Here is a 27,923-nt window from a genome sequence, read left to right as displayed (position 1 = left end):
CTCATGAGAAAAGTATATCTTCTTCCCCCTGTCCTTGCCACTTTTGTAGAGGGGTGATTGAGAGCATACTGCCATACTGCCTGGTTTGGGAACATTATTTCTTCAGGCAGGAAGGCAATGCAGAGAGTAGTAAGGATGGCAGAAAAAAATATTGGAAGATCATCCCTTCTATCCAGGACATAGCATGTAAGCATTATTTGACCAGGGTTTGCAGTATTACACGGAATGTTACACATTCTCTTCACAATCTATTTTCCTTGCTACCTTCTGAAAGGAGGCTTCATGGTATCTGCTGTGGTTCAGCCTGGGACCCCTCCGGGAATGGCTGATTTGCTGTCGGTGTCCGGCTCAGAGGCTGAGGACCAGGAGGGGCAGACTGATGAAGAAGCTGAATCCCAGGCTGAAGATGAAGGACAGCCAGAGTTCCACCAGGGGGAGCTCTCCCCAGCAAGCAGCCTGGATTCCCTGGGGGAAGATGCTAGTGACTTCATAGATATGCGACAGAGGAGAGCTAACGAGAGAAGAACGCAATTGGCCAGATATTTCCAGCATTAGAGGTCACAGCTGGGTTTGGGTGTGGTGCTCTTGGGAAAGGATAAAAGGCGGCCCCACCCTTCCTGGCTTGTGGAGTTTTATCTTGGAGATTCGTGAGACCTGTCTGTGAACTTTGGTGGCTACAATCCTGGTTTGTGCCTTGGACTCTTGAAACCTTGGGGGGGGGGGTGCCAGCAAGAAGCTTTTGGAATTGACTGGACATCAAGACCCTGTTGTAAAGTATTGTAACCTGTCTGCTGTGAAGACAGGTTTTCCTTTGTGCTTATTTTTTCCTGCTATAAATTACTTTTGGATTTTACCAGAGTGTCTGGCTGTTTTTTCAGTGGGTGTGGAGGTCTGGGAAAACCCAGACAGAACAGTATCCGAAGCAGAGTATTCAGATTCAGCCACAGTTTTGTTCCATATAATATCAACCTTATGAAATTTCAAGCTCCCTCTTTCCACTATGAATTCAAGATGGACAGTGGTTAATAGTTATATGTATTTATATGTTAGGGTGTAGATATATACATATGTATGTAAATAGCATATCTATGTTTGTTATGTATATGTACACTTTTGAAAGCAGGCAACAGAATTCCATTCTTAATGTGTGTCAGTGTGCCCACAGGGGGGAAAAAGTCAATAACAGTTATCTTATCTAAAGGTTACCTTATCTTGATGCTTCTGTTTGGATCTGTATGTCAAATTCCATCGGTGTGAATGAAAAAAAAAATCAAGTTTATAGTTTCTTTTTCATGGTACCATTGATACAAGGTCCTCCCTAGAAATGACAATAATTATTTTGGAATTTACACGGATGAATTCAGGCATAGATTGTTATAAACACAAGTATAGTCAGTCAAGACCAAGGAAATAATGGGCAGTTACATCTAGGATGTGGGAATAGTTGCAATCTGTAATACAACCAAATAGCAGTCAGCGATGTGTGATAATCCATTTTTTAAATTTTCTTCTATCTTAGATTTTTTTTTGATCCTGCAACTTATCTTTGCCATTCTTGTTCAAATGAGATTCTTTAAATAAAAGATAATTTATTGATTCATTGCTTCATACTTGCGGGGTGGGGTAGAGAGTGGAAGCCAACAGCAGATGTCTACTGAAGGACATCGACATCTCGCTATTTGTGAAGGGGATTGCGCATGCATCAAGGCTAGACGTGCCTCATTTTTTGGGCTCTAATTATGATATATTAAATAAAGGTGAAATTCCTCCTTAAAACATCATAAATCCTTCTTGAAGGAAAGCAGAGGAGTAAAGCATTCTCGGGAGATCAAAGAGAATCTAAGATCTGAGTTTCTAAGGAAGACGGGACTTCTTTTGCTATTATGTGTGAGTACAATCAATTTAATAAAATGGCTAAAGGGTCTGAACCGAGCCTTGGCAAAATCGAGACAAATCTGTATCAGCTATTACAAATTGTTTCAGGCTTTGAACAGAGGTTTCAGAAAGTGGAATCGACTTTGGGAAGTCTTTCTTTAGACTTTAAAACTGTTAAGGAAGGAGAGGTGGCGGCAGAAAAAATTCAAAGTTTGGAGAAAAAAGCTAAAATTCAGGATGAGACTTTTAAACAATTGAATTATAGAATTACTAATTTGGAAGATCACCAAAGAAGAAGGAATTTATGTCTGCGTGGATTTAGACAAGATTTTGCTTCAGGATCAAAATTAAATGAAGCAATTCTAGGTTGGATGCAAGTGCAAGGTGCTCAGGTTCTTTCTGATGATATTTTACATGTCCATTGGGCTGTCCCACGTAGAAACTGAGAGAGGCACAGAGACATTGTTATGGCTTTGGTCAGTGAGAAAAAAGCTGAGGACATTTATAAATATTTGAAAAGCTGTGCCAGCCTTAAACAAGATGGGAACGAGATAAGAATTCTGAGAGATTTCTCTTGGGAAATCTTGAGAGCGAGAGCTGCCTTACGCCCAATTTCAAGCCGCCTATATCAAAGTAGAAAAAAGTTTACTTGGGGTTTTCCAGCTGCCATTTTGGTGTTTCAAGAGAACAAGATGTTCAGAGCTTGGTCACTGGAGGAGGGAAAGGCATTATTGAATCAACTGGGTATTCAGTTTCAAGAGAGTGAGCCACGAGGAGCAGAAGGAGGAGGGACTGTAGAGCCAAAAAGAGCTGAAGAAGGAGAAGGAGGAGAAGATTATTTTAGCGGCCGCAGTACCCCAGACGAGGAAAGGCAAATGGAGAAAGAGCTGAAGGAGTTAATCGGGCAGGTTGAGGCCATTACAATGGAGCAGAGAAGAACAAGAGCCCAGCGGGACAAGAAAGCGAAGAAATGATTTCGTCAGAGACGTTCCAGGAATGCAGTGTTAACTCTTATTTTTGTTGGGGGGAGAAGGGAGAAAGGTAAAGGAAGTTAAAAAAAGTAAAAGAAGGAATCATTTAAATGGATAAAGGAGAATGGGAGATGATTTTTTCTCTTTAATTATATTTAAAAGTGGCTGAAAGTGGAGCTCAGTAGGGTGGGAACGCAATCCGGAGAAGTGCCTCATGATTCGACAAGTTTTTTTCTTGTCCTCTCCCCTTTTGGTGGGGGGAGCACGGGGGGGAGACTCTTTGAGGGGGTTAACTGGGGTAAGGAAGGAGAAAACAAAGAAACCAAGAGTGAAACAAGAGGGGCAAAGGGATATTAATGTATATTATGAATGAGTGTAATATAATAGTTTTAAATGTAAATGGTTTGGGATCTGATTTAAAACATTACAGTATATTGAGAATGGCTAAGCAAAATAAGGTGGATATTATGATTTTGACAGAAACACATAAAAGATGGGGAGGAAGGGATACATTGATTAATGATAGAAATTGGAAATGGGTATATGAATCTTGAGGAACGCAAAATAGTGGAGGTACAGCGATTCTTATTCATCAGAGGGTTTTATTTGAAGAGGTTGGAGTTCAGAAAGATAGAGAAGGGAAGTGGTTGTTTGTTAAGGGAAAATTAATCAAAAGAAGTTGACATTGGCAGCAATTTATGCCCCGAATACAAAAACAAAACAATTTATAATAAATACAAAAAGGAAGCTAGATAACTTTATGGAGGGCACAACGTTTTTAATATGTAATTAACAAATGGGATCAGAAATAGTAGGATGTTACATTTAAATAGACTTAATATGGTGGATCTCCATGCAGATATCCCAAATAGAGCTACGTATTATTCAGCAAGATATCATACATTTAGCTGCATTGACTATATATTAATGAATAGAGTGGGCAATATACAAGTTAAAAAAGTAGATATCAAAAGTATTTGGTTGTCAGATCATGCCCCACTATTGGCAAAATTGGAAATAGGTCAGGAATGCAACCAAAGAATTTGGAGATATAATGCAGTTGTAACTGCAAGTGAACAAGATAAAGATAAATAGCAGACAGAGTTATGGGACTATATTAGAATTAATTATATAGGTGATATTAAACAATCAGATGTGTGGGGTGCATGTAAGGCTTTTATGAGGGGACAATGTATATGTATGGAAGCAGATATTAGAAAGAGGTGGGGTAGAGAAAGGGAAATGAAGATAAGAGAAATAGACTTGATACAAGAGCAGCTAAGATTAACTAAGAGTAGGGATTGGAATAGTTTATTGAAATTGAAAAGGAAACAATTGATGGTACATGATGAGATCCAATGGAATAAGATGAGAATGATGATGAGACAAAAAACTTGGAGTTGGGGGACAAAACCAATACAACAAATGGCAAGATATTTGAAGAAGAGGAAAGAAAAATCATGTATATTAGCACTGAGAGACCCTAGTGGAGAGGTTAGATATGGTAAAGAGCAGCTAGAGAAGATAATGAGAAAATATTATGATGATTTGTATAAAGAGGAGCAGGTTAATATAGGAGTCCTCGATGTTGGGAAAATAGTAAGTGAAGAAGAAAAACAAATATTGAATGCAGAAATCACACAAGAAGAAATTGCTTGAGTAATTAAAGGGTTAAAAAAAGCCAAAGCACTGGGCCCAGATGGGTTTACATTTTATGAATGTATTGTTGCCGTACCTGGGGAAACTGTTTAATAATATATTGTTAACTCACGATATCCCACAGACATGAAAGCTTTCAGAGATTGTTACTATTCTGAAGATGGATTGAGATCTAAGAGAGCCTGGGCCCTATCGTCCTATCAGCTTGGGAAATCAAGATTATAAAACATTTATGAAGATATTGGCAAATAGAATTGAAAATATTTTACCAAAAATAATTGAAGAGGATCAATACAGATTTGTGAAGGGAAGGAAAATAAGTGAATCAATTAGAAATGTAATAAATGTGATGCACCATGCTATCGTTACTAAAAGGAAATTAGGAATTTTGAAATTAGATGTTTATAAAGCTTTTGATAAAGTTAACCATAGTTATTTATATAAACTATGTAAGGAATTAAATATGGGGGATATATTTTGTGAAATTATAAAAGAGATTTATAAAGGGAATGAAGCGTATATAAGAGTGAATGGACAAAGAATGCAGAAAATTAAAATATTAAATGGCACCAAGCAGGGATGTCCTTAATCTACAACGTTATTTGTAATAGCAATAGAGATGTTAGCTAATAAGATAAGACAATATAACACTTGGGCAGGATACAAAATAGGGGAAATAGAAATGAAATTAAACCTATTTGCAGATGATGCAATTATATTGACCCAGATCCCGATGGAGATGATCAAAGGTATAAGAAATATTTTACAAAAGTTTAAACAGGAATCAGGATTGTTGGTCAATATGGAAAAATCAGAGATTATGTGTTTAAATACAGGTCCGAGAGAGCAGATAGAAATCAGGAAAGAATCAGGGTTGAAGTTAGGACTAAAGAAAATTAAATATCTGGGAATTTGGTTATTAAGAAATCCAGCAAAAATTGAGGTGGTGAATTATAGATTAATATGGAGGAAATATTGAAACAGATGAAGAGCTGGAAAGAGAAAAAGCTAAAGAGACTCTCTAAAATAAGAGTCTTGAAAATGATGATAATTTCCAAAATGATGTATCTGTTTCAGGTACTGCCGGGAGGGCTACCAGCATCCAAGTTTGGAGAGTGGGACAAAAAACTTAATTACTGGGTTGAAGAAGATAAGAGACCAAGAATAAGAAAACAGTGGTTAATAGCGAACGAAAAAGAGGGTGGATGGGGAATTCCTTGTTTGGAGCTGTATAGGGAAGCATTTCAAATTGAAAGATTAATGGAGTTGCAATTATTCGAGAATAAATGGGTGAAACTGGAAAAACATAAACGGGATGAAGAATAGAGAATCTTTATAAAGTGGAATAGGAGCGACTTAAATAAATTAATGTCCCAAGAAAGGGGCTAAGGAAATTTGGGAAAAATGGCAGGGGAAAATAGGATTATATAAATCAAAACTGTCATCGATTTATGTAATAAATAAAGATACTAAAATAAATTTAAATAGGGGTATAGGAGAGTTGAAGGCAAGAGGGATAACTAAGATAGAACAGTTATATGAGAAGGATGGGGGGCCAAGTAGAAATCATATAGAATGGTGGTTGGGTAAGGGAAGATGGCTACAAATAAATGCAATATGTAAATATCTGAATGAAAGGGAGAATAAAGAAGCACTATTTAGGGAGGAGATAGAGTTAGAGAAAATAATAAGAGAAAAAAAACTGAGGGTACTAAGGTGCAAGCAAGCGATATATATAAGAAGTTAGTGAAGTCAGACGGGGATGTGATCCAAGGATTGACTAAATGGTGGCAAAATGAGATACAAGTAGAGGTGCAAGAGATGGAAAATACAGTAGAGAATATAAGGAAAATCAAGAATACAAGAGTTAGGGAAATGAGAAGGAAAATATTACATAAGTGGTATTACACACCCATTCAACTTGCACACTTTCAGCAGGACGTTAAAGGTATCTGTTGGCATGGGTGCCAAGATAAAGGAGTGTTTATGCATATGCTCTGGGAATGCCCAGTGGTGCAGAACTTTTGGCAAAAAGTGCAAGAGGATATTAATAGGATATTAAACATAAGATGGACATTACTAAAGAAATGGCAGTATTAGTAAAAAGTAGTGAGGTGGGAGAATACAGAGAAATAAAACAAGCAGCGATAGAAAGCGCTCAGGCGGTAATAGTCTTGGGGTGGAAAGGCGCGACAAAATGGACAGTGTAAAATTGGTATAGGTATATGGTGGACCACATTCAATTCGAGATTATGGATAAAAGGATGAATATGATTAATCAAACTGATTTGCAACAGCTGATGGGGCGATGGGACAAGGTAAGACGATATATGGTGAGTAGGATCCGAGACCAAGGTATAAGAAACAAGTTGGAATCATTCTATAATATGTAAAGAAATAGTTCACTCTTGGGTTTAAATGATTTATACAAGAAATACCCCCAACTGGTAGTGGGGTATGATTGATTGTCTGGTGGTGGGATCACTGAGCACATGTTATATGTAATATGTTGTGTGTGTGTTTTATATTATAAAAATCAATAAAAACATTAATTTTAAAAAAGACATCTCACTATTTGTTAATGTAATGCTGTACTATAAGATATCTGCTGTGCAGATACTATACCTACCCATAGGTAGACAGTCTGTTAGGCTTTAAGGTGCCAGAAGGCATCATTATGTCTGCTACAAAAAGCTAACACAACTAACACAAAATCATTTTTAAATTTGAAGAGGTTGAAGATGGCATCAGAGACTGCTGAAGGGCAGCAAGTGGGAATGTGAATTTCATTATTAAATTTCCTAGACTTAATTTCAGTGGTATGCCAATGATTTCAGAACTGTTTTAATAAGTAACTGGGCCAAAATTCCCTTTGGCCGTTTGCTGGCAAGAAGTACTTCTTGTTCCATGGCATCATGAGAACTGCTTTCCACAATACAGCTATAATATCAAAGCAAGTGATGGATAAATTTCTGAAAAATGCTACTTTAATTATGTTTCAGCGTGTACTGAAGTGTCTAATTCAGATATTATTTTAAAAATGCAGGAAAAAGTATTAATTCAAATTAGGGATGACCATGGTATTTAAATATTGGCCTGCCCCATTACATTATCTATACATTACAATAATCCTCCTCCTCCTCCCCATCCCCATCCTACAAAACAAACAGACCTAACAAAAGAGGAGGTAGAGATACATTATATGTAAAAATTACACCCCTATAGAAATGTATAACCAAAGAGAAAAGCCTCCATGAATGCAGATTGGTTATAATAAAAGGGGGGGAAAGGTTGACATTGCTATAGAGGCCACCCAAGCAAGCAGAAGAAATAGATGAACATTTTGTTAATCAGTTAATCAATGGATGTAGGAAGCATGCCACAATAGTATGGGAGATTTTAACCACCCTGACATAAACTGGTAAACAAACTCTGCATCAAGTGCGAGATCCAACAGTTTCCTTATAAGCTAGTTGACAACTTTGTCACCCAAAAGATAGAAGAGGGAATAGAAGAAGTCAGCTAAAGCAGACTTTATACATATAAACTGGGTGAAACCAGGCTTAATAGCAGTGACTTTGAGAGGGATCTTGGTGTCTTCATGGGAAACCAGCTAAATATGAGCCAGCTGTGTGCAGTGGCAGCAAAAAAGCCAATGTAATCAATCCTAAATTGCATTAACAGAGGGATACAGTCAAGATCAAGTGAGGTACTAATACCACTCTATAAAGCCTCAGTTAGACCATATCTAGAGTACTGCATCCAGTTTTGGTCACTGCACTATAAGAAATATGTTGAGACTCTAGAAAAAGTGCAGAGGAGAGCAACCAGGATGACAGCTGATTAAGACACCAATTTGAGGACAATATTCTAGATTTAGTTTTACGAATGGGAATTGGGTTTCAGAGGTTAAGGTTAGAGAAAATTTAGGTTGCAGTGACCATTTATGTTTGTGGTTTGATGTAAAAACTGATTGGGAGCAATCCTATACTGCAACCAAAGTATTGGATTTCAGAAAAACAAATTTTAATGCAATGGGGGAATATTTAAATAATGAATTAAAGGGGAGGGATAAAATGGCAGGAGCGAGCACCCAGTGGACTGTATTAAAAAGGGCCATCTTAAAAGCCACTGGACTGTATGTAAGGCAAATAACTAAAGGTAAAAGGAAGAAGAAACCCTTATGGTTTAGCAATGATATAAGGGCTAAAGTCAATGAAAAAAAGGCTGCCTATAGGAATTATAAAGAGTCTGGAAGTATAGCTGATAGAGAGATGTATAAATTGAGACAGAAGGAGGCTAAACAGATAATATATGCTGCTAAAGCCCCAAAAGAGGAAGAAATTGCCAAATCTGTAAAAAAGGGGGATAACGCCTTCTTCAGATATATTAGTGATAGGAAGAGGAAAAACTGCAGCATCACGAAGCTTAGTACTGTGAATAATACATACATTGATGGGAATAAGGAGGTCACCGACCATTTCAATAGCTACTTCTGTTCAGTTTTCTCAAAAGACACCTTACAATATAATACTATGGATGGATATAGTATTGCTTCCAGCTGTAGGGATTCAGCTCCAGTGATCTTAGAAGCCGATGTCTTAGAAGAACTAGAACAATTAAAGATAAATAAGGCAATGGGTCCAGATGGCACCCATCCCAAAGTTCTTAAAGAACTCAGATTTGTCACTGCTACCCTCCTGACTGATTTGTTTAACCAAATCAGGAGATGTTCCTGAGGATTGGAGAATGGCCAGTGTTGTGCCTATCGATAAGAAGGGCAGTAGAGAAGAAGCTGGAAACTACAGGCCAGTTAGCTTGACATCAGTTGTAGTTAAAATGATGGAGATTCTACTCAAAAAGAGGATAAATCAGCACCTAAAAACCAATAACTTATTGGACCCAAACCAGCATGGTTTTACTGAAGGCAAATGATGTCAGACTAATCTCATTGATTTCTTTGACTGTGTCACAAAGGTGTTGGATGAAGGTGGTGCCGTGGATATTGCCTATCTGGACTTCAGCAAAGCCTTTGATACGGTTTCACATAAAGAGCTGATAGATAAGTTAGTGAAGATTGGACTTCATCCCTGGATAGTTCAGTGGATTTACAGCTGGCTGAAGCATAGACATCAGAAGGTCATTGTTAATGGCGAGTATTCTGAGCAGAGCCTGGTTACAAGTGGTGTGCCACAAGGGTCTGTTCTGGGTCCCATTATTTTTAATATGTTTGTGAGTGACATAGGGGAAGGTTTGGTAGGGAAGGTTTGCCTATTTGCCAATGACTCTAAAGTGTGCTGATATTCCTGGAGGCATCTGTAATATGGTAAATGATTTAGTTTTTCTAGATAAATGGTCAAAGCAATGGAAACTGCAGTTTAATGTTTCCAAATGTAAAATAATGCACTTGGGGAAAAGGAATCCTCAATCTGAGTATTGTATTGGAAATTCTGTGTTAGCAAAAACTTCAGAAGAGAAGGATTTAGGGGTAGTGATTTCTGACAGTCTCAAAATGGGTGAACAGTGTGGTCGGGCGGTAGGAAAAGAAAGTAGGATGCTTGGCTGCATAGCTAGAGGTATAACAAGCAGGAAGAGGGAGATTGTGATCCCGCTGGGCGCTGGTGAGACCATATTTGGAATACTGTGTTCAGTTCTGGAGACCCCCCTACAAAAAGATATTGACAAAATTGAACGGGTCCAAAGACGGGGTACAAGAATGGTGGAAGGTCTTAAGCATAAAACCTATCAGGAAAGACAATGAACTCAATCTGTATAGTCTGCAGGACAGAAGGAAAAGGGAGGACATGATCGAAACATTTAAATATGTTAAAGGGTTAAATAAGGTTCAGGAGGGAAGTGTTTTTAATAGGAAAGTGAACACAAAAACAAGGGGACACAATCTGAAATTAGTTGCGGAAAGATCAAAAGCAACGTGAGAAAATATTATTTTACTGAAAGAGTAGTAGATCCTTGGAACAAACTTCCAGCAGACGTGGTTAGTAAATCCACAGTAACTGAATTTAAACATGTCTGGGATAAACATATTTCCATCCTAAGATAAAATACAGGAAATAGTATAAAGGCAGACTAGATGGACCATGAAGTCTTTTTCTGCCATCAATCTTCTATGTTTCTATGTTTCTATTAGACTAAAACATATGAAGAATGGTTACAAAATCTGGGCATGGCTAGTCAAGTGAAGAGAAGGGCCAGGGGAGACATGATAGCAGTGTTCCAATATTTGAAAAACTGCTACAGAGAGGAGGGAGTCAAGCTATTTTCCAAAGCAACTGAAGGAATGATGGATGCAAAATGATGAAGGAGAGATTCAACGTAGAAATAAGGAGGAGCTTTATGACACTGAGAACAATCAACTAGTGGAACAGCTTGCCTCTGGAAGTTATGGGAGCTTCAACACTTGATACTTTCAAGAAGAGATTAAACTGCCATGTCTAGTCCAGTGAAAAGAAGGACTAGAGTGACATGATAGAAGGACTGGGGTGACATGAAAGTATGCTGAACAGCTACCACAAAGAAGAGGAGATTAATATTTTTTTCTTTTTTTTTAAATAAATACTTTATTTATAAATATAAAGAAAGAGAAAAGGGGAAGTGGGGGAGGAGGGAGGGATGAACAGAAAAAAAGGGAAAATAAAAGTGACGGTGGAGAAGGGAAATACACAGTCAAAAGGTTTGGATAAGTGGTAACATTATACATTGTAAGTTATGAATCATAGCACATATATTTCTTAATATCATTCTTGTATTTCTTATACCAAGTAACTATAGAATAAATCAGCGTTTCCCAACCGGTGTGCTGCGGCACACTGGTGTGCCGCGAGACACCGTCAGGTGTGCCGCGGCGAGAGGCGGCGGAGGAGAGTGGGCGGATCGGGCGGGCAATGGGGCAGGGCGGAGAAGCCAGGGGCGCGTTTGGCCGGAGGCACCATGGGGAGGCAGGGGCAGCCACGGCTCCCTTTACTCCTACTGCCGCACCACCCTGCCCCTGCTCCCCACGGTGCCTCCGGCCAAACGCGCCCCTGGCTTCTCCGTCCTGCCCCATTGCCCGCCCGATCCGCCCACTCTTCTCCGCAACCGCCTCCTGCCTTGGGGCGAGGAATCCAAGAGTCCGGACTGTGTGGCTTTGCGCCATGAAGAGAAAACGGCCGACTTTTCCCTGCTGCCGTTTTCTCTTCATGGCGCAAAGCCACACAGTCCCGGACTCCCGGATTCCTCGCCCCAAGGCAGGAGGCGGTGGCGGAGAACAGTGGGCGGATCGGGCGGGCAATGGGGCAGGACGGAGAAGCCAGGGGCGCGTTTGGCCGGAGGCACCGTGGGGAGGCAGGGGCAGGGAGGTGCGGCAGTAGGAGTAAAGGGAGCCGCGGCTGCCCCTGCCTCCCCACGGTGCCTCCGGCCAAATGCGCCCCTGGCTTCTCCATCCTGCCCCATTGCCCGCCCGATCCGCCCACTCTTCTCCGCCACCGCCTCCTGCCTTGGGGTGAGGAATCCGGGAGTCCGGGACTGTGTGGCTTTGCGCCATGAAGAGAAAACGGCTGACTTTTCCCTGCTGCCGTTTTCTCTTCATGGCGCAAAGCCACACAGTCCCGGACTCCCGGATCGCTCGTTTCTCCGGTCAGCAAAGCCATCTGCCCAGGAAAGCGCCGCGCTGGCCGGAGAAGCGAGCAATCCGGGAGTCCGGGACTGTGTGGCTTTCGGCCGGGCTAACGGGAGGCGGCGCGAGGCCGGGCGCTGGGGACGTCTGGGAGGGCGAGGAGGCTGATGGCTGCTGCGCACTCCACTCTCTCTCCGGCTCTCTCTCGCTCTTTCTTTTTCTCTCTGTTGCTGGCGTGGTGAACGAGAGAGAAAGAGAGAGAGAGAAAAAGGAGGGGAGAGAGAATGAGAGAAAGAAAGCAAGAGAAAGAGAGGGAAAGAAAGCAAGAGAGAGAGAGAAAGAAAGGGGGGAAGGAGGGAGAGGGAAAGACATAGAGGGAGGGAAGGAGGGAGAGAGAAAGAGAGCAAAAAAGAGAGGAAGAAAGAAAGAAAGAAAGAGGGATGGAGAGAAAGAATGGAAGGAAGGAAGAGAGAGAAAGAGGGAGGGAGAAATAGAGTGAAATGGAGGAAGAGATATTTTTTTTGTCCAAACTTTTCTTTAGCCCCCCCGCCCCCCCTTCAGTGTTCCCCAGAATTTTGAAAACATGAATAATGTGCCGCGGCTCAAAAAAGGTTGGGAAACACTGGAATAAATAAAGAGTATCTTAAGTATTATCAAGATTATCTTAAATTTTCGTATTAAATTTTACGTCACATTTCAATAATCTATCAATTTTTAGAATTCATGTATATCTATACATATTAGGTAATAGAAAATAAATGTGGATTTTTTATGAATGTAAAAAGTAAAGGCAAAAGGGTATCAGATTGGTAAGAAAAAGGGTTGGTAAGGGGAGAGAATGTGAAGGGGGAAAAAATAGAGTCTGCGTATAGCGCAGACGCTTTTAGGTGTTACGACATTATGCGAGAGTATTGTTGGAAGTGTATATGTATAGTATAGTAAATATATATTTGTGTATGAGAAAGAAAGGTGTAGTAATTAAGATCATTATTAGTAAGTACAGTGTTCCCTCGATTTTCGCGGGTTCGAACTTCGCGGAACGTCTATACCACGGTTTTTCAAAAATATTAATTAAAAAATACTTCGCGTTTTCCCCCCCTATACCACGGTTTTTCCCACCCGATGATGTCATATGTCATTGCCAAACTTTCACCTGCCTTTAAAAAACATTTTTTTAAATAAACTTTAATAAATAAACATGGTGAGTAATAATCTAAATGGTTGCTAAGGGAATGGGAAATTGCAATTTAGGGGTTTAAAGTGTTAAGGGAAGGCTTGGGATACTGTTCATAGCCAAAAATAGTGTATTTACTTCCGCATCTCTACTTCGTGGAAATTTGACTTTCGCGGGCCGTCTCGGAATGCATCCCCCGCGAAAATCGAGGGAACACTGTATTAGTAATAGTAAAATATGTAGTATATATTCTATTAGTTTAAGAACGGATAAAAAGAGATATGATATGAAAGTTTTTTCCGAGTTTTATTAGGAATTAAGTGGTTTTTGGAATTACCTTTGAATTAGTTTAAATTTGATTTGAACGTTCAAAAGTAAGGTAAGGTTAATGGTTTAAAAGTATAAGAGTTTGATATTTTTTTTGCTGAAACCCATTTGTACCAATTTTCCCATATTTCGTAATATTCTGAGTCTTTTTTATTTTGTGATTCTATTGCTATTTTTGACATTTTTGCACATTGTATAATTTTTGTGATGACAACCAATAACGGGGGTGTTTGATCCCGTTTCCAAAAATGGGCAAAACCCAAACTTTATCTCCTTGGCATATTTAGGCAAAACTTTACGAAAGCACAAAAATACCTCATAATCTATTTTCTAAAGCACCCGAGGGAGGACAAGAAGCAATAAATAGAACTGAGGAAAAATTTCCTGACAGTGAGAACTATTAACCAATATTTCATTCTTGGACAATGTGACTAAATTAGTGGACCAATGAAATGTTGTGGATATAGTACACTTGGCTTTCTGCCATTTCAAGCTTTCCCCAGCTGAAGCCTCCTCCTGTGATGTCTTCTTTGGGTGTCTCCTCCAATTCTTTCTCAGAGGTTGGACTTACTGTTTAAGCTGCTTGCTATTTTTACTATGGACTAATTGGTCATTGTTTCGGGTTTTAATCTCGACTAGTTCATGGCTGGCTTCAGTAGGGACAGTTCTAAAGCCAAGTGAAGAAAACTGTTTGGAGAATACAAATAAAACTTTCCATAAATCACAGTGACATGTGAGTATAAGTGAATCTCTTCTAGCTGGCTGTTCAGAGCCACCAATCAACTCAGATCCTGAAGTGCCAGGAATGGGCTCATTTTCTCTTGAGGTGACATCTGAGGAGGTATCTGGGGAGTTGCTCAAGGGAGACATCATACTCTAGCTATCTTTCTGTTTTGTTCCAAAAAGACTGTAAAGCCATTGAAGTAAAGAATCTGGGGAGGAGGAATCTGGGGAGTTGTCCAAGGGACACATTATAATATTCCCCTGGCACAGCCCAATCTCTCAGAGCTCCCTGAGCTAGTTTTTCATGGATACTGGTGGTTGAACCAACAAACTGGCGGAGGGGCATACAGAGCATTGGCATTTTCCCACAACATTTCCTCAGGGCCATAGCCCTTCCAGCACATTAAATAGTGCAGGCATCCCTGGTGAATACAGGAAGCTACAATGTATGCCATCTCATATTCTGGCTCCTTTGTACTAACCCGCCAGCAACTCCTTATTCCAGATAGAAACATAGAAACATAGAAGTCTGACGGCAGAAAAAGACCTCATGGTCCATCTAGTCTGCCCTTATACTATTTTCTGTATTTTATCTTAGGATGGATATATGTTTATCCCAGGCATGTTTAAATTCAGTTACTGTGGATTTATCTACCACATCTGCTGGAAGTTTGTTCCAAGGATCTACTACTCTTTCAGTAAAATAATATTTTCTCATGTTGCTTTTGATCTTTCCCCCAACTAACTTCAGATTGTGTCCCCTTGTTCTTGTGTTCACTTTCCTATTAAAAACACTTCCCTCCTGGACCTTATTTAGTTCATGTAGTTCTGCTTAGCAGATCATGTAGTTCTGCTTAGCAGAGTTGAACTTGTGCGAGTAGTAAGAGCAAGGAAAGAGTTGTTTTGAGTTCAAAGTATTGTATTGTATTGAGGAGATATTGTAGCAATACCTCCTCCACCACAACATCAGATGTATCCATTTCCACTACCAATGATTTATCAGGTTGGGGTAGTGAAGAATGGGTTCTGTAGCAAAAACCTTCTTCAAAACCTCAAAGGCGTGCCATTTGATTGATCACGTGAGCCACATCTTTTTCTGCAGCAACCGAGTCAAGGGAACAGTCATTGCAGTGAACTGGGGAATAAACTGTCATTTAGTGAGTTTATTAATAATCTCCATGAAAACTCAAAACTGTCTACCACTCTATAAAGACTTAGACTACACCTAGAGTACTACAGTCAATTTTGGTCACTACACTACAAAAAAGACATTGAAACTCTAGAGAAAGTGCAGAAGAGAGCAACCAGGATGATAAGGGGAGTGGAAACTAAAACATATGAAGAGAAGTTGCAGGAACTGGGCATGGCTAGCCTAGCAAAGAGAAGGACTAGGGGAGGCATGATAGCAGCATTCCAATATCTGAAGGCTGTCACAAAGAGGAGGGGGTCAGACTGCTTTCCAAAGCACCAGAGGGCCAGACAAGGAATAACGGATGGAAGCTGACCAAAGAGAGATTCAACCTGGAAATAAGGAGGAACTTTCTGACAGTGAGAGTGATCAACCAGTGGGACAGGTTGCCTGCAGAGGCTGTGAGTGTCCAACACTTGAGACTTTCAAGGGAAAATTGGACTGCCATTTGTCCGAGGTGGTATAGGGCCTCCTGCTTGGGCTAGATGACCTGCAAGGTCCCTTCCAACTCAAATAAATAAACCAACTAACCAACCAACCAACCTTCTGAAGCTTTGGAACTCTAGATTCATGTCTTGAAGGTGCCATCTGGACTTTTAGTAATTGTATAATATAATTGTATCGTGTAAGGTTGTCCTAATTAGAATGCTGAAAAAAAAGAAGGAAAAGGCCATTGGAGTAGCTTAATTTTGTGAAAAATGTTATTCCTTAGACTAGAGTAATGCATACATTCTTAAGAACATTCTGTGTTTTCTGCTGTTCTGCAAAATCATTTTATTTTTCTTTCACAGAAAGCTTTTAATATATCTTTTCCCCTCCCTATTTCTTTTTGATACAGAAATCTTAAATGGAGGAGTATACGTTGGCCAGAACAGATTTCTTTGCTATGCAGATACCATTCAGTGGGAAGATATTGTTCGCAACCCTATGGCTTCCAATTTCTCTGTGGTTCCAAAAAATAGTAGCACAGACTGTAAGTATGGGCTTTGTGGTTACTCATTTCATATTGTAATTTTGTTAACAATAACCCTGGTTTATATTTGTAATTATTTTTTCCTTATTCTAACAACTCTACCATGTTATTTTTATCTGTTTCTATAGCATTTATGCATTGATTTTAACGTGTAATATATTTCACATCTAACATAAAGTACACTTAAACAACACAATATAACTCCAAGTAAATCAAACTTCTACGAAATCAAACTGTCCCCTTAGGAGGCAACAGTGATTGACAATCAATTTCACATTCAACTTTGTACAGAACAAAGTATTTAATGAGAATATTCCATTCATTCAGATCTAGGTCGTGTTATTTGAGTGTTCCCATTATTTTTTTGAGCAGTATATATTGTACTATAAGTAAATATATCACATTATATATTGTGTTATCTAAAAATCAAAATTATATTTAACATATAAATCTTTATATCTAGAAAAAAGATACTTTTCCATGGAAGATTTAAAATCTACCTCAAAGCTCCAACTCTTTCAAATCATAGTAGTAGTAAATGTAGTTAAAATTACTGCCCAAGTGCTTAATAGTAGTCAAGAATGGAGAAGGAATGTACTGTATATCCTTGGACTATTGGTTAAAAAGATGGCATAAATTAAATAAAGGAAGAAAAACAATATCTTTTTGAAAGAGCAATTTATGTATCATTAATATTTTTACAAATCTCTAAAAAATGAACAAGATTAATTTTAGTATATTTCAGTTACAAGGACATTTTTTGAATAACAGAAGATACAAAAGAAAAAAGAAAAAAGGATTTCTTGAAAACCCTCTTCATTGCTTACTGTATAAATGAATATATTCAAATATTACAATGTTTTTTTTTAAATTTGTAGATTCACCTTTCCCTCCCTACTAATTCTTTTTAACTATATCTCCATGTATAAAGTATCTATAATTCTTAGTATAACTGGACTAAAAAAAGGAAATTGAAGAGACAATGTGGGACCAGGACGCAAGATCAGATAATACAGAAAAGCAATGTATAAGCTATACAAATTCAACAAAAATACATATATAAATGGCTGTAGATCTGTCTAAAAAAGTTATGATGCTTAAAATGTAAAAATCAATAAAAACATATTAAAAAATTCTTGGCAAATTGATACATTCCATTTTATGAGAATATAACTTTTAAAAATATGTAGAAAAACTGGGCAATAATATTGGGGAACTGCCTTGATATCACTTTCCCCTTTCTGCCCCACCTACCCCTCCAAAAGCAACCCAGGCTTCAGATGGATGAATTAACATTTTCTTTTGAAATTTTATTTATATTTATTTATAAGATCTTTCTTTCCCATTTTTTTGTGTTTGTGTGTGCATGCAAATATTGGAGTTTTTTAAACTGAAAACCACATCAGAAAATACAACTAAAGCATTTAAAAGAGAGCTGGGGTGGCGCAGCAGGTAGAGTGCTGTACTGGAGGCCACTCAAGCTGACTGTAGATCTGTAGATCAGCGGTTCAAATCTCATCACCGGCTCAAGGTTGACTCAGCCTTCCATCCTTCCGAGGTGGGTAAAATGAGGACCCGGATTGTGGGGGGAATATGCTGGCTCTGTTAAAAAGTGCTATTGCTAACATGTTGTAAATCGCCCTGAGTCTTTTTTTTCCCCCCAATATTTTTATTAATTTTCTTAAAATAACATACAGACTTACAAACATTTAACATAGAATGTGGGGATGTATCATCCCCGCTTTTCTTAAAAGTATAAATGCAGATACAGAAAAAGGAATACATGATTAAATGCGTAATTCAATACTACTAATACAAAAATATCTAGTAAGGAAAAAGTGATATTGTAAAAAAGAAAAATAGTTATAACTAGTATAAAGTCAAACAATCTTGTCAGTTCTATGTATATAGACTAAATCTAATATTAATCTCAATTTTAAAAAAAGAAAGATTTAAACCAAAGTATCTATGCCTATTGTTAATCTTCTATTATTAGTTTTTTTTTCTTATCTATCCATTCATAAACATTGTTCCATGTTTCATAAAATTTCATTTCTTCTTGATCATTCAAGCGTCTTGTCATCATATCCATCTCCGCGCAGTCTAAAATTTTTGTAATAACTCCCTCTTCTTTGGGGATATTTTCCCCATTCCAATTTTGCGCGTAGATAATCCTTGCCGCTGTAAAAATATGTATGATTAAGTACAAGATTTCTTTTTTGTAATTTTGGTTAGTAATTCCTAGTAAACAGAACTCCGGGGTAATTTCTATTTTTTGCTTTGTAATCTCTTTTGTCATTTTCTCTATCATTTTCCAATACATTTTAGCTTTATTACATGTCCCCCATTGATGGTAGTAGGATCCTATTTCTTTCTTACATTTCCAACACAAAGGTGATGTCTTAGGGAACATTTTTGCTATTCTACTTGGTGGGAGATGCCATCTATAAAACATTTTAATTTGATTCTCTTTCAAAGAAACTGATTTTGTCATCTTCCAATTGCACATCCAAACTTTCTCCCATGTGTCTAAATCTATTTCTTTGCCTATATTTCTGCACCACAATATCATACTATCTTTTAATGTTAAATCAATATTCTTGTGAGCAATCAGATATTTATATATTTTCCCAATTACCCTGTTTTGATTTTTAGTAATTAAATCACTTAACAAATTTTTGTTTTTATTGAATATATAAAGTATATTGTCTTTCTGGTATCTAGATCTAATCTGTGCATAGTGCCACCAATCGATTTGTATCCCTTCATCTTGTAATTTAATTCTAGTTTTTAGTTTCATTTGATCATCTAACAAATCTTTATATCTTATTTTTCTTGTATCCTTGATGGAATTTGGATGTATTATTGCGTCTAATGGGGCAACCCAATCCGGAATTGTTAAGAAGTGGTTTTTCTTAATATCTTTCCATAAATCGCCCTGAGTCTAAGGAGAAGGGTGGCATAAAAATCGAATGAATGAATGAATGAATAAATAAATAAATAAATAAATGATTGTTTTATTATGATCTACAATAGTAGTTGGATCAATTTATATAGAATGCTGAAACAAAGATCTCAATTACCCTATGTCAGAATGTTAGAAATAATTGCAACAAAATTAACTGAGAATTTTATGTTTTTAAGTATGTAATGTTTTAAAGGAGTATGTTTTATTGTCCCCATCACAGAAACTAGATTATTGAATTAGATGAACCCTGTAAGAATCTGAAAGTCCTCATTTGAAGCAGATCTCTATAGGATTGTTCTGAAGGATTCATTTATGTATCCAGGCCTTTCTTTAACTTCCCTGTCCTTATTTAAGTAAGCCCTTGCCTGGGCTGATTTGTCTTGATTATATAAACATACAGCACCGGGGGGGGGGGGGGGGGAACTATATAGTTGCATAATCCATACAGCAACAATTGCATCCAATAGAGAAAGATGAGATTAGTTTTTGGCCTTAAAAATTACCCTTTCATTTAATTGACATGATTTAGTGAAGCATTGCTATGAGGAAAGCAAAGTTTGTCTTGTTATCTTTTGGTGTTTATGAGTGCCGCTTTCAGGCATATGAAACTCTAGTCCAGTGATGGTGCATCTTTTTTTGGCTCACGTGCCAAAAGGGAGTCTGTGCACATGCCCACACCCATTCACACCCCCACAGGCATGCACACATCCCCCCACGCTGTCCCCTGCGCATGTGCACAATGTCCCCCATCTCCGCTTATGCACAGAGGCCTCACTGAAGTCAGGTATGGTGAAAAAAATGACCAAATGGGCAAACTGGAAGTTCAGAAAAAACAGACTTCTGCTTTGCCCTTTGTACTGTTTTTCACACCCCGGAAGCTTCAGAGAAGCTTCCCTGAGGCCTCCAGAGGGTGAAATGGCTTTCCCCAAGGCCGAAAACCAGTTGGTTAGTGTGCACATGTGCGCTGGAGCTGACATAGGGCAACGCCTTGTGTGCCCTCCAATATGGATCCGTGTGCCACCAGTGGCACGTGTGCCATAGGCTTGCCATCACTGTCCCAGTCCCTTTTTCTTGTTGATAACAAGAGGCAGTCTTATCTGGGGGGTTTTATAATTATATAAATCATGAAAATCATGCCTACAAACCTGTACTGAAATGCAAGGTTCTTCTTCTCCAGACTTATATATTCATGAAATAGAAAGTTTCATTAAGGATTTAACTTGAATCCCCTGTTATTTACATAATTTGGTTAATTGATTGATTACTCAGATTAATTTATTAATTACTGAGGTTAAAGCAAGTATTAGCTTGTATGTAAGAGTTACCATCAGAGTTATGTTTTCATTGTTGCTTCCCTCTTGGGAATAGCATTCCTCTTTACAGGCCCAGATTAGATCGGCAGCAAAATTGTTAGTGTATAGGAAAGCATCAAGATCTGGCAATTTCAGGAAGTTTTGTGGAAATTATATGAGTTGTGATATGTCCTCTGCAATAATTGATTGATCAACACATGATAACAGTACCATCATGATCACATGATTTTGGCATGCTATTTCTCAGCTTAGTCACAATAACCCTAAGCAGTGTACTGTACTGTATATCAAATTTGGTAAATAGCTTAAAATAAGACAATATAACAAATTATGTTATGTAAATAACATAAAGTCATACTAAGCTGAGAAATAGCATGTCAAAATCATCATGTGATCATGATAGTGCTGTTATCATGTGTTGATCAATCAACCCCTGAGATATTGGAATATTGCTATCTTGTCTCTCCTAGTCCTTCTTTTCATTAAACTAGACATACCCAGTTCCTGTAACAGTTCTTCATAAGTTTTAGTCTCCAGTCCCATCATCATCTTTGTTGCTCTTCTCTGCACTCTTTCTAGAGTCTCAACATCCTTTTTTACATTGTGGCGACCAAAACTAAATGCAGTATTCCAAGGCCTTATAAAGTGGTATTAACACTTCAGGTGATCTTGATTCTATCCCTCTGTTAATGGAGCCTGGAACTGTGTTGGCTTTTTGGCAGTTTGAGCCTAAAACAGGGCATTGGGGTACTCCACTGCATCCTTCCATGTAAATGCAGTTCCATTGAGCACTACATGTTGAGTGCAGTTGGTTAGCCAGTCTCGAATCCATCTGGTGATGTTGCTATCTAACCCACATGTTTCTACTTTATCTAGTAGTAGGTTATTATTATTATTATTATTATTGTTGTTGTTATTATTATTATTTATTAGATTTGTATGCTGCCCTTCTCTGAAGAGTCGGAGTGGCTCACAATACACAATACAAATCCAATAATTAAAATCAGTTTAAAACCCTTAATATAAAAACAGTCATACATCCCAGATAAACCATACATAAAATGGAACAGCCCGGGGGAATCAATTTCCCCATGCCTGATGGCAGAGGTGGGTTTCAAGGAGTTTGCGAAAGGCAAGGGGGGTGGGAGCAATCCTGATCTCCAGGGGGATTTGATTCCAGAGGGTCGGGGCTGTCATAGAGAAGGCCCTTCCCCTGGGTCCCGCCAGACGACATTGGTCACTGGGATTCGTGCGGCAGACGGCAGTCCCGGAGATATTCTGGTCTGATGCCATGAAGGGCTTTATAGGTCATAACCAACACTTTGAATTGTGACCGGAAACTGATCAGCAACCAATGCAGACTGCTGAGTGTTGGTGTGACATAGGCATATCTGGGAAAGCCCATGATTGCTCTTGCAGCGGCATTCTGCACGATCTGAAGTTTCCGAACACTCTTCAAAGGTAGCCCCTTGTAGAGACCATTACAATAGTCGAACCTCGAGGTGATGAGGGCATGAGTGACTGTGAGCACTGACTCCCGATCCAGGTAGGGCCGCAACTGATGCACCAGGTGAACCTGGGCAAACGCCCCCCTCGTCACAGCTGAAAGATGGTTCTCTAATTTGTTTATTTGTTTATTTGTTTATTTATTGGATATGTATGCCGCCCCTCTCCGTAGACTCGGGGCGGCTAACAACAATGATAAAAACAGCATGTAACAATCCAATCCAATACTAAAATAACTAAAAAAAACCTTATTATAAAACCAAACATACATACAGACATACCATGCGTAAATTGTAAAGGCCTAGGAGGAAAGAATATCTCAGTTCCCCCATGCCTGACGGCAGAGGTGGGTTTTAAGAAGTTTACGAAAGGTGACAAGGGTGGGGGCAATTCTAATCTCTGGGGGGAGTTGGTTCCAAAGGGCCGGGGCCACCACAGAGAAGGCTCTTCCCCTGGGTCCCGCCAAATGACATTGTTTAGTTGACGGGACTCAGAGAAGGCCAACTCTGTGGGACCTAATCAGTCGCTGGGATTCATGCAGCAGAAGGCGGTCCCTGAGATAATCTGGTCCGGTGCCATGAAGGGCTTTATAAGTCATAACCAACACTTTGAATTGTGACTGGAAACTGATCGGCAACCAATGCAAACTGCGGAGTGTTGGTGTAACATGGGCATATTTGGGGAAGCCTATGACTGCTCTCGCAGCTGCATTCTGCACGATCTGAAGTTTCTGAACACTTTTCAAAAGTAGCACCATGTAGAGAGCATTGCAGTAGTCGAGCCTCGAGGTGATGAGGGCATGAGTGACTGTGAGCAGTGACTCCCGGTCCAAATAGGGCCGCAACTGGTGCACCAGGCAAACCTGGGCAAATGCCCCCCTCACCACAGCTGAAAGATGTTTCTCTAATGTGAGATGTGGATCGAGGAGGACGCCCAAGTTGCAGACCCTCTCTGAGGGGGTCAATGACTCCCCCCCAGGGTGATGGACGGACAGATAGAATTGTTCTTGGGAGGCAAAACCCACAGCCACTCCGTCTTATCAGGGTTGAGTTTGAGTCTGTTGACACCCATCCAGACCCCAACAGCCTCCAGGCACCGGCACATCACTTCCAGTGCTTTGTTGACTGGACATAGGGTGGAGATGTACAGCTGGGTATCATCAGCGTACTGATGATACCTCACCCCATGCCCCTGGATGATCTCGCCCAGCAGTTTCATGTAGATATTAAATAGCAGGGGGGAGAGGACTGACCCCTGAGGCACCCCACAAGGGAGAGACTTAGAGGTCGAAGGACAGTGCCTCCCACTCCCAACCCCTCCAGCTGGCGCAGAAGGATACCATGGTTGATGGTATCGATACCATGGTCGATGGTATGGTCTACTTTATCAATGTTAAAGAGTCTGATGTTAAAGAGTACTGAACCGTAGACAAAATTTTGAGGCAACCCACTGCATGCTTTCTTCCATGTGGAGGTAGTTCTGTTGAGGACTCATGCTGGGTGCAAATGATCAGCTAATTGGGAATCTGATAGTGGAATTTTTTATTCCTCATTGTTCTATCTTATTAAGAAGTAGGCTGTGGTCTATGTAATGTCCATAGCATTTCCTTGAACCACTAATTCAGGCAAACTCTTTTATCAAGAAGGCAATAAGATTTGTCTGGGTTTAGTCCCTTGATCATTGTCATGGCCTTACACTCTATCTGTCTGATTCCTTCTGGTTTGTCAGCCTTTCATGCTGGGAACCCAAAAACCAAATGCCGCTGTGTGCGCTGGGGACAAAATAGCCTTGAGAAACTGCTGGGGGTGATCAGCTGGGGAGCGGAAGATGGCGTCTGCTCCTACCCGATGCCTGATGCCGAGACGGAGAGGAAAGAAATGCGAGGCACCAGGAAGTGAGAGTGACTGGGGCCGTAGCGATGGAATGACAGAAGAGATGGAGGAGTCGAGTGGACGGAGCGGAGACCACCGTCGAGGCTGGGACGTGCCTGCCTGTACCTGCCTGTTTTGTGAGACCGAGGACGCCGAGGGTGCGATTGGTTGCCGGCGCCAGAGGTCGTTTGGGAAGAGCGGAGGAGTTGGGAATGTCATCTGGTGGACAAGGAGCGGCAGCTTAATCCCCTGTATGGCACCAGTGAGTGAGAGTCGCTGGTGCCGAGGGGGGATGAAGGGAGCGGCGTTGGAGTTCAAGGGAAGGAGACTGAGGCGAGTTGGGGGCTGTCGTGTGGAGCTGAGGCCATTGGCTGAGATTGGACTAAAAAGAACAGAGTGGATATAACTGGGGGAGAGTGAACAGTGGAAACTGAATTGTCGAACTTTGAGGGTGTTGGTAGATGTTAAGATCGTCGCTTTGTCGTCTCCCCCCCCTCTTCCTCCCCCTGCTCCCATTTCTCATTTCCTGTATTCCCTATTGCATTACATTGAAGAACTGCGCCCCTAGTGGATGGCTCTATAATTACAACAGACTTAATGAAGGATTTTACTAAAGACATTTTATCATCCTGTTCTGGATTGGCTGATTGACTGATGAATTTTAATTTACCTATTTATTCAAGAACTAGTTTTATATTAATTGATTCTATCTATATAATTGTCTCAGATTAATTTTATAACTGACTGGTTAACCTTTTTAATTAATTAACTATTTTTTAATTTTTATACATTTTTTAACTAATTTATTGGGGGGTAATTTTAGTGATGGATATTTGGGATCAGATGGAAGGTATATATGAAATGAATCGAATGAATGGTGGGACTAACTTGCAGGATGGGTGGGGTATGGATGAGGTAAATGGTAATTGCAATTTTTATAATATGAATGGATGGGGTGAGTGGGTATGTATGGGAACAATAGGGTCAATAGGGTCATGAATGCAGAATTTAGCCTACCTGGCGGTAGAGAGACAGGAGGGATGGGGGTATCTTTCTCTGGGGTGACAGAGGGCCAGAATATTCCGGTCCTGCTGGGGAGAGGTAGATATGGCGGGAGTCACGGGTCTAGCCATTCTGGAGGAAAAAGAGATCGCTGCTTAATAGCGATCCCTTGTTCCGGTCCCGTGAGCTCAAACCGGAGCCCTGGTGACGAGTGTAATCCGGGCCCTGGGCTCAAGCTGCTGCTACTCAATGCCAGATCGGTTGTGAATAAAGCTCTCCTCATCCGGGATCTGATCCTGGATGAGGAGGCCGATCTGGCATGTGTTACTGAAACCTGGCTGGGCCCAGAGGGAGGGGTGCCTCTCTCGGAAATATGTCCAGCCGGGTTTCAGATATGGCACCAGCCTTGACCCCAGGGAAGGGGGGGAGGAGTGGCTATTGTAGCCATGGAGAGCCTCCATCTGCATAGACTCGTTGCTCCTGAGATCGCGGGTTGTGAATCACTCCTTGTGAAGTTGGACTTAGGGGTTCAGGTGGGCTTGTTACTCACGTACCTGGCTCCCAGCTGCGTGTCAACAGCCCTGCCTGTGCTGCTCGAAGAGGTGGCCGGGCTGGCGGTGGAGTTCCCCGGACTCATTGTCCTGGGGGACTTCAATCTGCCGTCGCTCGGCGGTTCCTCAGGATTAGCACAGGAGTTCATGGCCACCATGACAGCCATGGACCTGACTCAAGTAGTTCAGGGTCCGACTCACGAGGGTGGACACACACCCGATATGGTATTCCTCTCGGAGCAACTGAATAGTGGTCTGAGACTAGGGGGCTTAGAAGCATTGCCTTTGTCATGGTCAGACCATTTTCTACTGCGGCTTAACTTCCTGGCTCCAATCCTCCCCCGCAGGGAGGCGGAACCGATTAGGAGGTTCCGCCCCAGATGCCTGATGGACCCTGAGGGCTTTCAGAAGGCGCTTGGGGTTTTACCAGACTCGCTCGTCCACAGCTCGGCAGAGTCTCTTGCTGAGGCCTGGAACAAGGCTGCAGCGGAGGCTCTTGACCGAATTGCGCCACTGCGACCTCTCTGTGGCACTAGACCCCGTAGAGCTCCATGGTTCAACGAGGAGCTCCGGGAGTTGAAACGCCAGAAGAGACGTCTAGAGAAGCGATGGAGGAAGAGTAAGTCCGAATCCGACCGAACACTTGTAAGAGCTTTTATTAAGACTTACAAAGTGGCGCTCAAGGCGGCAAGATGCATGTACCATGCCGCCTTGATTGCATCAGCGGAATCCCGCCTGGCTGCCCTGTTTAGGGTGACCCGCTCCCTTCTAAATCAGGGGGGAGTTGGGGAACCCTTGCAGGGCAGTGCTGAGGAATTTAACTCGTTTTTCGCTGATAAAGTCGCTCGGATCCGAGCGGAACTCGACTCCAATTGCATAGCAGTATCGGCTGACAATGAGTCAGTTGAGGTGACTGGGGCTAAACGTCTTTGTCCATCTGTCTGGGAGGAGTTTGACTTGGTGACACCTGATGAAGTGGACAAGGCCATTGGAGCTGTGAGTTCTGCCACCTGCTTACTGGATCCGTGTCCCTCTTGGTTGGTTTCGGCCAGTCGAGAGGTGACACGGAGCTGGGTCCAGGAGATTGTCACCACCTCCTTGGGGAGGGGGTCCTTCCCGGCTCCTTATAAGGAGGCACTTGTGCACCCCCTCCTCAAGAAGCCCTCCCTGGACCCAGCCGTGCTTAATAACTACCGTCCAGTCTCCAACTTTCCCTTTATGGGGAAGGTTGTTGAGAAGGTGGTGGCGCTCCAACTCCAGCGGTCCTTGGAAGAAGCCGATTATCTAGGGCCTCAACAGTTGGGTTTCAGACCCGGTTACAGCATGGAAACTGCTTGGGTCGCGTTGATGGATGATCTCTGGCGGGCCCGTGACAGGGGCTTGTCCTCTGTCCTGGTGCTTCTTGACCTCTCAGCGGCTTTCGATACCATCGACCATGGTATCCTTCTGCGCCGACTGGAGGGGTTGGGAGTGGGAGGCACTGTTCTCCAGTGGTTCTCCTCCTACCTCTCCGGTCGGTCGCAGTCGGTGTTAGTGGGGGGTCAGAGGTCGACTCCGAGGTCTCTCCCTTGTGGGGTGCCTCAGGGGTCGGTCCTCTCCCCCCTGCTATTTAATATCTACATGAAACCGCTGGGTGAGATCATCCAAGGGCATAGGGTGAGGTATCATCAATATGCGGATGATACCCAGTTGTACATCTCCACCCCATGTCCAGTCAGCGAAGCAGTGGAAGTGATGTGCCGGTGCCTGGAGGCTGTTGGGGACTGGATGGGTGTCAACAAACTCAAACTCAATCCAGACAAGACGGAGTGGCTGTGGGTGTTGCCTCCCAAGGACAATTCCATCTGTCCATCCATTACCCTGGGGGGGGGAACTACTGACCCCCTCAGAGAGGGTGCGCAACTTGGGCGTCCTCCTCGACCCACAGCTGACATTGGAACATCATCTTTCAGCTGTGGCGAGGAGGGCGTTTGCCCAGGTTCGCCTGGTGCACCAGTTGCGGCCCTATTTGGACAGGGAGTCATTACTCACAGTCACTCATGCCCTTATCACCTTGAGATTCGATTACTGCAACGCTCTCTACATGGGGCTACCTTTGAAAAGTGTTCGGAAACTTCAGATCGTGCAGAACGCAGCCGCGAGAGCCATCGTGGGGCTTCCCAGATTCGCCCACGTTTCTACAACACTCCGTGGCCTGCATTGGCTGCCG

At 41.2% G+C, this 27,923-nt stretch overlaps 1 protein-coding gene across 1 annotated transcript in view; it reads left to right on the top strand.

Moving 5' to 3' along the window:
* Positions 1-27,923, top strand: part of ERBB4 (erb-b2 receptor tyrosine kinase 4) — a 1,218,240-nt gene that overhangs the window by 776,900 nt on the left and 413,417 nt on the right. Inside the window, exon 4 of the mRNA XM_070732179.1 lies at positions 16,369-16,503. Within this exon, the coding sequence (XP_070588280.1) occupies positions 16,369-16,503 (135 nt within the window). The remainder of the gene's footprint in view (positions 1-16,368; positions 16,504-27,923) is intronic.

This window comes from Erythrolamprus reginae, chromosome 1, assembly GCF_031021105.1.
Source record: "Erythrolamprus reginae isolate rEryReg1 chromosome 1, rEryReg1.hap1, whole genome shotgun sequence".
Classification (NCBI taxonomy): Eukaryota; Metazoa; Chordata; class Lepidosauria; order Squamata; family Dipsadidae; genus Erythrolamprus; species Erythrolamprus reginae.
The sequence above is the reverse complement of the archived record's forward strand: the minus strand, read 5'-3'. Positions and strand labels throughout refer to the sequence as shown.